General features: G+C 46.2%; 1 protein-coding gene across 8 annotated transcripts in view; it reads right to left on the bottom strand.

The window, feature by feature from the left end:
- The window catches only part of IRAG1 (inositol 1,4,5-triphosphate receptor associated 1), a 129,423-nt gene extending 126,163 nt beyond the window's left edge, over positions 1 to 3,260 (bottom strand). For 2 of the 8 annotated variants that reach the window (XM_011753195.2, XM_024795021.2), the window contains exon 1: positions 2,783 to 2,869. Coding sequence is in view for 4 of the 8 variants with exons in the window: in XM_071075103.1 (XP_070931204.1) it covers positions 2,783 to 2,923 (141 nt within the window). In the remaining 4 variants the exon portion in view is untranslated. Of the gene's footprint in view, positions 1 to 2,782; positions 3,112 to 3,139 lie in introns of those variants that run through there. The other 6 variants (XM_011753193.2, XM_011753202.2, XM_011753189.2 and 3 more) reach the window with 6 other exon arrangements.
- Positions 3,261 to 12,620: the final 9,360 nt, after the last annotated feature.

The raw sequence follows: 12,620 nt of genomic DNA, 5'->3' as shown, positions 1-12,620 counted from the left end.
GGAAGTACCCACTTCGGACCAAGGTGGCTTGAGCTGGAGTCTACCACCTACTGGCTGTATGCTTCTCTCCTCATCTCTAACATGAGGCTTAAATTAAATAACAGATCTAGCACAGATCCTGGCACAAAGTAGGAGCTCAGTTAATACCAGTTTTCTCCCCTCTTTCCTTTTGTATCACTATCTGAGAACTCAGCTCTCCATCTCCCTCTTCTGAATCAGCTCCCCAAGGGGCAGGGGCAGGGCCAGAGTCTAGGGACCCCAAGCTCTCTTCTCCCTATCTACCCAGGCCTCTGCATCTACTCAGTCAGCAAACAGAATTCCTCTGCTGATAATAAGCCCCAGAGAAAGTGGCTGAGGGGCAGTCCAGGCTCTGTGAGGTGACCCAGGAGAGGAGGCAGGGGGAGAGAGGTGGGTAACTTCAGGCCCCGACATTGTATTCTCTCAAGTCAAACTAGATGAATCTGATCATCAGGCACATGTACAAAATCAACCTGGGGCCCTGTATAACCAGAACCCACTTTATGAGCATTGTGTCCATGTGTTCACAGAAACGTGGTTGAACCTGAGTACTTTGTGTGCTCCCAGCATCATTCTTGGTGCTAGACACATAGCGGGTGAGGAACAGGATAAGGTCTCTGCCCTTGCAGGGCTCAGTCTGCTCCTCCAGGAGGTGTGGGGTGCTTCTGCCCACCTCTGTTACAAAGGCTTAGAGGAGAGACGCAGGGCTTTTTAGAAAGCTGAGGACCCATCATGTATAGTTCAGCCCATCGGGCAAGGAACCTAGCTTCCTTACACAGACCCACAGAACTCCTCATCCCCAAACCATGAGCCCTCTCAGCCTCCCAGGGATTCAGTTTCAAGTAAGTTTCACATGGCCGTAACTTCCCTACCCAAGATACTATTTAAATTCCCTGGTTTGTCACTTGGTGGCTGGGTGAGCTTGGACGAGTCATTTAACATCCCCTAGCCCCAGTGTCCTCACCTGGAGCAGTGAGGTAAAGACACACCCCTCATGGCATTCTGTGAGGGGCATGCAAAGTCCCTTGTGGAAAGCCTCAGATGCACCGTGTTGCAAGGGGGCCAGTGATTCCCCCGCTGCACTCTGACACGAGGTCCCAAGCAGAGGGGAGCTGACCATGGAGGTCAAGAGCCTGCGGAGACCACAACCTGGGGCCGAGCACCAGCTGTGCAGCCTCTCTGTGCTAAAGTGTCCTCTACAAAACCAGGGTGGAAAGAATGACTCCTGCTTTGCAGAGCTGTGGGAGTCATGAGTTACTGTATGGGAAGGGGAACAGTGTTCAATACACAGTAAGAACCATGTGTTTATTTTCTTGCGGAAACACATTTATGGGGATAACCAATCATGTCGTAGCAGCTAGCACATGGTTATCCTTCCAAGATGATAAAGGACACAGGAATGCCTCCCTTACCTCCAAGCATAAAGATAGGTACATCTGCTGTGAACATAAACAGCCACCCACCAAACATGCATGCGCGCGCGCGCACAAACACACACACACACACACACACACACACAATGGAATCATTGATGGCACAAACATGATAATGACAATGGTTTTCTCCATTAGGTCAAAAATTGCAAGACACAGTTGGAAGTAGGATCATACCCTGGCATTCACGGCTGTGTTGAGAGGTACGGGCACTGGAGTTAGAGTCATACAGACCTGGGTTTGAGTCCTAGCACCACTCCATCTTGGTAGAATGACCTTAGGCAAGTGACTTAACCTGAGTTCCCTCCCCCATAGAAGTGTTGGGGTAGGGGAGTGCAGGGGGATGGGCAACTCCACCTGCCTCACTAGCATGTCATTGTCCCTCTGTGGGGGCAACACAATCCTTGGCAAGTCCTGACTCCTTTGGACCCCCCAGCCTCACAGTCCCGGGAAGCTTCCTCCTTTTCCCTGCAAAAGACCCTGCTCAGTCCAGCTTTACTTCCCTGCGCCACCCCGGCGAGCAGCCTGAAAAGTGTTAGGAAACAACAGCTGCTGAGTTCTGGGAGGCTGGAGCGCTGGCCAGGGGTCCCAGACCCCGGGCTGCTGTTTACTCAAACTGCAGAGCCTCTATAGCCTTTACAACTGTTTCCTGGGCAGGAGGGAGCAAGACAGCTGGGCCTCTCTCCGGCCTCTGGCTTCCACTGGCTTTTCCTCTGGAAAAAGCCAGTCCAAATGCTGCTCACTCTAGGAATCGCTTCAACTCGGAGCCCTGGAGGAGAGCAGGGCCAGGCATGAGCCGGGCACATACACCCCCTCTAGGGAGCGGGGAACTGCACAGGCCAGGGGAAGCTGGAGACAAAAGAGGAGACAGGGACAGAGATAAAAACAGGGGCTGTGACCAGAACATAGGATGGGAAGGGCAGAGACAGAAATAGGGGCAGGGTTAAGGATCTAGACAGGTCATGCCGCCCAGGTTCAAGGCAGAGGGGCGAAGGGGGACAGAGAGAGAGAGACATGGGAAGCACAGAGGGGAGAAAGCCCTGCCTAGCAGACTTGCCTAAGCTGAAGACCCCATTGTTGCCACAAACGGGCCCACAGGAAAGCTACGGGTTGCAATCGCCTGTCACGACCCACATTTTCACCCTGAGCTGTGCACACTTTCCAACAGCAAGCAAAAGGAGCACAATCTAGTTAAGTTAGGACTGGCAAGATTCACTTCTGATTTAAAACTTAAGACAGCAACAATAAAGATACTCAGCTGAAATGCCACCCAAGAAAGCCAGCTCCCCTGGAAAGTTAAAGTTTAGCGCCCCCATCCCAGCACCCTGTACCTTTAAGGAGGAGAAGATTCCCTCTGCTTCCCAGCCGAAGAGGCAGGTTATTCTAGGATATAGGGGAGGCTTACCTAAAACTGAGTTATTCTCCTTTCCTCCTCTGGCCAGCCTCCCTTCACTCTGGGGAGCTTTTACCATTTAAGGTCAATGTTACATCTGGCTCCGGAGCTCGGAGCCGAGAAGCCTCTGGCTGTAGAACCTCGGCCGCACGCCTCCTCTGAGAGGGGCTGGGACTTAGAGTCGAGAGCTCCTCTGGGAGCCCCCTCCGGCCTGGCTCGGGGCATAATGGCAGGGAAAGCCGACCAGCTGGCCTCAGGGTTCAGGACAGGCTGGGCCTTTGGGGCAGTCGCTCACCCTGGGCCCTTCCGATGGGTATCCACACAGCAGATGGCAGTCCCCATGGCAACTCATGCCACTGGACACTGTCCTGGCTGGACGGGGACAAAGGGACCCTGCAGATCTCGCCACCCGCCTGGAGCCTCCAGCAAGCATGTGAGCCTGGAGAAGACCCTGGGCCAGCGCCAAAAGAAACTGGGAATGGTTCCTGTCCTGGGGATTTGGGGGCAGGGGCTGCTTCCACTGCGTTAAACTCTTGGGATTGCCAGAGAGAATGGCCTGGGAGATTCAGCTACTCCCAGACTTACCAGACTTGGCACAGGCCCCAGGGGTGTCAACCCTGCTCCTCCACTTAACAGCCTGTGGTCTTAACATCGTGGAGCCTCAGTCTCCTCATCTCTAAAGTGGGAATAATAATGATAATGCCTAACTCACTGGGTAGTCAGGGGATTAAATGAGATATTAGTCAAGTGTTTAACACACTGCCAGCATCTCATAGAGCTAGATCAGCACGAATGAGCTTCCTGCCCCTGCCCAGGAAATCCACACCCTGTCCATACACACTCTTCACCTGCCTTGGGTATAGGACCCGCCCAAGACCAGGGTCATGGAACTCCAAGCTGGCGGCAAGCTACATGGGGACTTCAGCCCCTTCTGTGGTTAGAGCGGCACAGAGAAACCCTAGGTAAAGTTGCTAGATAAATTACAGGACACCCATTTAAATTTGGATTTCAGATAAACATGGGACATACTTGTACTAAAAGACTGTTATTTATCTGAAATTCAAATTTAACTAGTCATCCTCTATTTTTGTTTGATAAATCCCGGAACCCTAGTTTTGGCCATCATTAGCCATCTAGAAAACATTCAGTATTCATGGTAGAGAGCACTAGGGATTGGAGCTCCAAGGCCTATGGCCTCAAGCCCTCCTGGCAAACACAGTCCTTATGCTCAGCTCCTGGCCACAGATCAGTGGTGCAGCAGTGGCAGACGTTCTCCACTGAGCCTGGCCCACTGAGCCTCCATCCCTTCCTCAGGCATGTGGTTCTGAGGAAGTCCTGTTTTTTCTGTGTAGTTGTTGTAAGAGAGATCACTAACAGGGGTGTAGCGCATGAAGTCTGCTACCCTCATCAATAATTGTTTTTCGTAAATGAAACCAGAGCAGGCTGTCTTAGGTAGTAGCCAAGCTTTCTCTCAAGTGTCCACACCTGTCCACATGGAGGTGCAGGCTCCCCACACAACCCCCGTCCCCTGCAAAGCCACATGGCAGTAACTACTAGAATTGCAAGTATATGGTATAGAAGGAACCGACCAAACTCTTCAGTGCTGTTTCTCCAACTTCAATGTGCATTAGAACCCCCAGTTTTGAAGCTCCTTGGGCTCCTCTTTCAGAAATTCTAATTCTATGGATCTGAAATGGACCCAGAAATCTGCATTTTAGTGAAGACCCTTGGGTGATTCTTATGCACTTGGTCCAAGGATCCCACTTTAGGGAATGTTGCTTCAAAGGTTGATCTTATGAGTCCAGCAGCAGGTACTACAGGGACAATCAAAATCAGAAGTTGAAATGGAACCTAGGGCTGGCTCTGTGTGTGTGTGTGTATGTGTGTGTGTGTGTGAGAGAGAGAGTTCAAAATCGTATATTGTATTGAGCACCTACTATATTCCTAGCATTAGATTAGATGCTTTACATAAAAGCACTCTATGTATCCTCACAAGTACCTATGCCTTTCCTTTAAAGGAAACCGAGGCTGGAAGAAGTAAAACAACTTGCTTGATGTTCCGCAGCCAGTAAGTAAGTGACAGTGCTGAGATGTGAATTCAGGTGGTCTATCCCTAAAGCTCTGTCCTCTTTATCATGCTGCCTACCCTTCAGCCAGGGTTTCTGAACCCAGGGTTCATGGATGACCTTGAGGGATCTCTGAGCCAACTGACATTGCATGTAAGCCACTATGTGGTTTGTGTTTCTCTTGGGTAAAGACCCACAGCATTCACCACACAAAGGTATCACCAAATAACTTTTTAATCATTGCATTAATGATACCATTTTATAAAACACATGACTGGTCAGTGTGTAAAAATGGAACAAGTTCTATAGAGGATAACTTAGCACTATCAAGATTATACCCTTTGACCCGATTCCACTTCTAGGAATTTATTCTATAAACACACTCCCACACTTGGGAAACGACAAATGAACAAGGTTATTCATTGCAGCGTTATTTACAAAAGCAAAAGGATTGGAAACAACATAAATGTCTAGCAACTGGGGCCATAAAAGAAGATGGAGTGCAGCCACAACAAAGGGCGAGGAAGCTCTTGGTGTACTGACCTGAAAAGACTCCAAGATACATTAAGTAGAAAAAGTAAAATAACAGTGTCTATCAAATGCTACTATTTGAATGAAAAAGAGTGTGTGTGTATGTATTTTAATATGTACATATATACGCACAAATACATATATACACTTATGTTCATGTATACATACAAGTTCATATGTGAGTATGCATATCATCTCTAAAATTAGCATGAGAAATGAATAACATTTAGATTAGTTGCCAATGGGGAGTAAAACTAAGTAACCGGGGTAAAGACTGACCATGGTACGCCTTATTGATACATTTAAAGTTTTGAATTGTATGAGAAAACGTGTTTACATTCACAAATAATAATAAAATAAAAGCATTGCTATAAACAGGGATTTACTCACTTCATCTTCCAGCACTGCTTCCCCCAAGTGTCAAAGGGTATTGGCATGATCCTGACTAAAGGTTATTATAATTTTTTTTATTTCTTACTTTGGAATAATTATAGATACACAGGAAGTTACAAAAATAGTACAAAGAGTCCTACATACCGTTTACCCAGCTTCCCCAACGGAGACATCTTACATCAGTGTTGTACAGTATATTTCAAAGCCAGGAAATTGGCACTGGGATGCTACTGTTAACTAGACTACAGATCGTATCCTAAAGGTTATTTTTAAAAGCATAAATTTCTCACAGCTCACTCATCCATTTAAAAATACTTATTGGGCACCTTTAGTGCGCCAGACATCATGTTGGACAAGGGGATGTGGCAGGAACTCCTCAGACCCATCCCTCCCTCGTGTCAGGTAGACTAGTAAAGGCGATCCCTTAACTCCAGTGGGAATAGCATCATGGAAGCCTGGGATCCAGCAATGCAGAAGGAGTGCTGACCACAATTCTAAAAAAGGAACTGTGTCCCTTGCTATCATGGAGCTTCACAGCTTGCCCAAAAGCTGACTTTTAATCCTTAAAAGAGCATGAGCAATTACTCTGGCTATATTTATCCTTGTTCCTGGAGCCACACAGGGATTTGGCCTCGCTCTACCAAAATCTTCAGCTCCTCACTCATTCCCATCAGAGACAGTCATGTGTCCTCCGCCTAAAAGCAGGGGCCCAGCAGAGGCACACTGGCACATAGCTCGGGGAGGCTCTCCCAACAGGCCATTTAGTCCAAGGCCAGGGAAGAAGTTTTAGAGTCTCAGGCAAAAGGCACATCCTGGAACCAAGGGGAGCCAAGCAAGGAAAAACAGCTTCTTGCCAAGAATGCTGCCAGCTCTGCAACCGCTTGCTGGTTGGCTTCACTGGGTGTTTTGACTTCCCTACCCCTTTTAGACAGGAACTCTGTGATATGCTCAGCACTCAGCCTTGGATGAGTGAGTGAGCAAATAAGAGACCACATCTGCAGGAATTGCATCCAGGCAACAATGACAGGTATCATTTACTGAACATGGTGCCCGGCACCATCAGCCACTTTATATACTGAACATGGTGCCCAGCACCGTCAGCCACCTTACGTATATGGTAGAGTTCATCCTCACCAAATCCATGTGGTGCGGAGCTTCTCACCTTATGTCCTAGATGGGGAAACTGAGATGCAGGGCAGTCAAGATGCCTGCCGATGTCTTGCAGGGCATAAACCCAGATCTCTCTGACTTTAGAATTCCTGGGTGTCAGGTTTGAGACTACCGACTTTGAGAGACACAGGTGTCTCTCCCTGTCCCACAATCCCATTAAAATGATAGCAAAGAACTCCTTAAAAAGGAATAAATTCTTACAAAAGAATGGAGGGAGAGGGCAGGCATGGAAACTGGGAAGAGCATGGAAGAGAGGCGCCTAATGAGGCAGGGAGAAGGAAGCTTCGGCCTAGCCCTAGACGACACCTAGAGAGGGAGTTCACCAGCTTTGAGACCCCTGAGAGGTTCTGGACTTGAAAAACCAGGGGTGACAAGGACAGGAATGAGTTATGGAGCCAAACAGAGAGGGGATGAATTAAAGTTTATGGGCAGAAGGGGCAGAAAGGGAATTAATTCAAGAAACTTTTGTAGTAGATTTGGACTAGATGCCATCAGGCTAAAGTCAAAAAGAACTATAAACAAATATTGAATAGACTTCTTTTTCATAGACATGTGTATTAGCAATTCTGAAATACTTACTTTGTATTCTGTGGTTGAACAAATTAGTAAATATTGGATAATGAGAGCAAAGTTTCTCACTGTCAAAGGAAGGAGTTACAAATATGAAAAAGGAGGGAAAATGGAATAAATTACGCAGTATTGTGTTAGAATTATAGGAATTGGAGTAAACTAGATTGCTAGATAGGCAGATAGATAGATAGATAGATAGATAGATAGATAGATAGATAGATAGACAGACAGACAGACAGACAGATAGATAGATAGATAGATAGATAGATAGATAGATAGAGATGTACATGGGTATATGCCTGCTGCCATGTAAGACATGACTTTTCTCATTCATCTTCCACCATGATTGTGAGGCCTCCCCAGCCATGTAGAACTGTGAGTCCATTAAACCTCTTTATTTCCTTTATAAATTACCCAGCCTCAGGTATGTCTTTATTAGCACCCTGAGAACAGACTAATAATGTAAATGGGTACCAGTAGAGGGGGTGCTGCTGTGAAGATACCCAAAAATGTGGAAGCGACTTTGGAACTGGGTAACAGGCAGAAGTTGGAACAGTTTGGAGGGGTCAGAAGAAGACAGGAAAATGTGGGAAAGTTTGGAACTTCCTAGAGGCTTGTTGAATGGCTTTGACCAAAATGCTGATAATGACATGGACAATGAAATCCAGGTGAAAGTGGTCTCAGATGGAGATGAGGAACTTGTTGGGAACTGGAGTAAAGGTGATTCTTGTTATGTTTTAGCAGTGGCATTTTGCCCCTGCCCTGGAGATCTGTGGAACTTTGAACTTTAGGGAGATGATTTAGGGTGTCTGGCAAAAGAAATTTCTAAGCAGCAAAGCATTCAAGAAGGGACTTGAGTGCTGTTAAAAACCATTCAGTTTTAAAAGGGAAACAGAGCATAAAAGTTCAGAAAATTTGCAGCCTGATGATGTAACAGAAAAGAAAAATCCATTTTCTGAGGAGAAATTCAAGCCAGCTGCAGAAATTGGCATAAGTAACCAAGAGCCAAACATTAATCGCCAAGACAATGGGGAAGATGTCTCTAGGACATGTCAGAGACCTTTGTAGCAGCTCCTCCCACCACAGGTCCAGAGGCCTAGGAGGAAAAAATGGTTTCATGGCCCCAGGGCCCTGCTGCTGTGTACAGCCTAGGGACTTGGTGTCCTGCGTCTCAGCTGCTTTAGCCATGGCTAAAAGGGGGCCAAGGTACAGCTTGGGTTGTGGCTTCAGAGGGTGCACACCCCAAGCCTTGGCAGCTTCCACATGGTATTGAGCCTTTGGGTGCACAGAAGTCAAGAATTGAGGTCTGGGAACCTCTACCTAGATTTCAGGCAAAGGAAATGTACGGAAATGCCTACAGAAGTTTGTTGCAGGGGCAGGGTCCTCAGGGAGAACCTCTGCTAGGGAAGTGCAGAAGGGAAATGTGGGGCTGAAGCTCCCACACAGAATCCCTACTGGGGCACTGCCTAGTGAAGCTATGAGAAGAGGGCCTCTGTCCTTCAGACTCCAGAACGGTAAATCCACTGACAGCTTGCACCATGCACCTAGAAAAGCCACAGACACTCAACACCAGCCCATGAAAGTAACTAGGAGAAGGGCTGTACCCTGCAAAGCCACAGGGGTGGAGCTGCCCAAGAGCAAGGGAATCTACCTCTTGCATCGGTGTCACCTGGATGTGAGACATGGGGTCAAAGGAGACCATTTTGGAGCTGTAAGATTTGACTGCCCCGCTGGATTTCAGACTTGCATGGGGCATGTAGCCCCTTCATTTTGGCCAATTTCTCCCATTTGGAATGGGTGTATTTATCCAATGCCTGTACCCCCATTGTATCTGTACCCCCATTGTAACTAACTTGCTTTTTATTTTACAGGCTCATAGGTGGAAGGGACTTGCCTTGTCTCAGATGAGACTTTGGACTGTGGACTTTTGAGTTAATGCTGAAATGACTTAAGACTTTGGGGGACTGTTGGGAAGGTATGATTGGTTTTGAAATGTGAGGACATGAGATTTGGGAGGGTCCAGTGGCAGAATGATATGGTTTGGCCATGTCCTTACCCAAATCTCATCTTGAACTGCAGCTCCCATAATTCCACACATGTTGTGGGAGGGACCCAGTGGGAGATAAGTGAATCATGGGGGCAGTTTCCCCCATACTGTTCTTGTGGTAGTGAATAAGTCTGATAAGATGTGATGGTTTTATAAGGGGAAGCCCCTTTTACTTGGTTCTCGTTCTCTCTTTGCCTACTGCTACGTAAGACGTCTCTTTGCTCTTCCTTCACCTTCTGCCATGATTGTGAGGCCTCTCCAGCCATGTGGAACTGTGGGTCAATTAGACCTCTTTCCTTTATAAATTACCCAGTCTCGGGTATGTCTTTATTAGCAGTGTTATAACAGACTAATACAATATTCCTGCCAAAGATGCATAACCTGACTGTAATCGTGAGGACAAATCCAAATCCAACAAAACTAGCCTGTACTCTTCAAAAATGTCAATATCATAGGAGACACAAATAGAGCAGTTATTTGAAGAAAACAAAAAAGGATACTAAAGAGACATAACAATTGAATGCAACAAATGATCCAGGATTTTCTTTTGCTCTAAAGGACATCACTGAGACAACTGGCAAATTCTGAAAAAGGTCTGTAGACAGTTCAGGGTTGGGGGTAGGCAGGAGATGGCTAACTAGATAGAAGGATAAAACAAAGTATATATAAAATATAAATATTTGGGTAATGTGGGTGAAGGATCTACAGTAATTGTACTATACTTTTTTTTTTTCTTTTTCTTTTTTGAGATGGAGTCTCACTCTGTCACCCAGGATGGAGTGCAGCGTCGTGATCTCGGCTCACTGCAACCTCCGCCACCCAGGTTCAAGCAATTCTCCTGCCTCACCCTCTGGAGTAACTGAGACTATAGGCATATGCCATCATGCCTAGCTAAATTTTTTTTTGTATTTTAGTAGAGACGAGGTTTCACCATGTTGCCCAGGCTGGTCTCGAACTCCTGAGCTCAGGCAACCCACCCACCTCGACCTCCCAAAGTGCTAGGATTACAGGCATGAGCCACTGCCCCTGGGCAATTTGTACTATTCTTGCAATGTTTCTGTAAGTCTGAAATTATGGCCAAAAAAAGAGGGAGTTGGAGTCTATAAGACAAATCTCAATATAGACAAGATCTAGAGACACACATCAGTCACCCCTTTACTCTCACCCTCTCCCCTACCTCTGCAAGCAGAAAGCAAGTTTGGCAATGAGATATTTGATTTTACAACCCCCAACAACAAGAAAAATAGCAACAGAGGGCTCTTTCTAAGGAAACTGAATAACCTGGGATAAATTAGACCAGCTCCTGTGGGAGCTGCTGCTGCCCCTAAGTTAAGAAAGCCCTCTGCAGTCCAGCATTTGGGGGTGGGGTGGCAAAACAGAATGGGCTGAAAGCCCAGCCCCATCCTCTAAAGCAGAGGTCCTTAACCTTGGCTATATGTTAGGATCACTGCTTTAACTGTTTTCGGAGATGTGGCCCCAGGCATTGGTAATTTGCTAAAGTTCTTCAGGTGATTCCAGTACTGTGCACTGTCCTGATGCACCAGTTCTCAAAGTTGGCTGCACATTGCATCACCTAGGGAGTTTTTTAAACCACTGATCAGCTGGGCTCTGTAGCTCACACCTGTAATCTCAGTACTTAGGGAAGCGGGAGAATCATTTGAGTTCAGGAGTTCAAGACCAGCCTGGCCAACATGGTGAAACCCAGTTTCTACTAAAAATACAAAAATTAGCCAGGCATCGTGGTGGGAGCCTGTAATCCCAGCTACTCAGGAGCTGAAGCAGGAGAATCGATTGAATGTGGGAGGCGGTGGTTGCAGCGAACCAAAATTGCGCCACTGCACTCCAGCCTGGGTGACAGAACGAGACTCTGTCTCAATAAATAAATAAATTAATTAATTAATAAAACTACCGATGCCTGGGTCCTATCCCCCACCCCAAAAATGTTCTGATTAAATTGGCATGATTTGTGATTTTGGAAAGCCACTCCCTAACAGGGAATTACAGTAAAGTGGAACAATCCCCACCCTTGAGCAAAGCGAGCCAGCAAAGCAGGCCACCTGTGCACTCAGAGCTAGCAGCTCCTCTATTGCTTCACTCTTACCTGGGCAGCAAAGGACAACCAGGTATTTAAGGAAAGCCCACATGAAAGGAAAACATAAAACCAAACACAGTCATGCCTCAGGGTCTTTGCACTTGCTCTTCCCTCTGTCTGGAATGCTCTTCCTCTAGGTCTCCACATGGCTCACACACTCACCTTCTTCTGGTCTCTGCTCAAACATCGATTCCCAAAGAGGCATTGTCTGATCACCCTATTCATGATATGGAGCCCCACCCTTGCCAAGGCAGTCCTATCCTTATTTTCTGTTTTACTTCACTGCACCTATTACCATCTGACAAACTTTGTATTTTAATTAATTTATTTATTTATTTCTCTCTCTCTCTCCCACAGCCTCCCTGATATGAGTTCCATAAGGATAGGGTTTTTGTCTATTTTGTTAATCTCTCTTTTCCTGGTACCTAGAATAGTGTATGGACATAGTAGGCCTGCAATGAATTTAGACTGAAGAAATGAATGAGCAGAAAAAATATGGTCATGGAGAAAACAAAGACAATCCAGGAAACAGAAGATAATTGTTAAAGTAATTCTAACTAGTATCCACAGAAAGATTTTTTTAAAAATGCAATCTAATTTTAAAAATGAGAACAAAAGAGAACTCTTGGATATCAAGATAGTGCCAAAATTAAATTTCCAAAGGTGAGGTGGGAGAATTTCACTTCCATAAAGCAGAACAGACAGATAAACGTGTAGGAAAGAGAAGAAATAAGAGGCATAGAGAACCAAACCACAGGATCCCAATGAATAGAAATCCCAGGAAAAAAAAAATAAAACAAATAAAGTAGAAGGAAGGACATTATCAAAGAAATAATAGAAATTTCCTCTGGCTCAAAGGACATGAGTCTACAGATTGAAAGAACTCATAGGGTGCCTTGCACACAAA

This window comes from Macaca nemestrina, chromosome 12 (assembly GCF_043159975.1).
Source record: "Macaca nemestrina isolate mMacNem1 chromosome 12, mMacNem.hap1, whole genome shotgun sequence".
In the NCBI taxonomy this organism is placed as follows: domain Eukaryota; kingdom Metazoa; phylum Chordata; class Mammalia; order Primates; family Cercopithecidae; genus Macaca; species Macaca nemestrina.
This window is presented reverse-complemented; position numbering and strand designations above follow the sequence as displayed.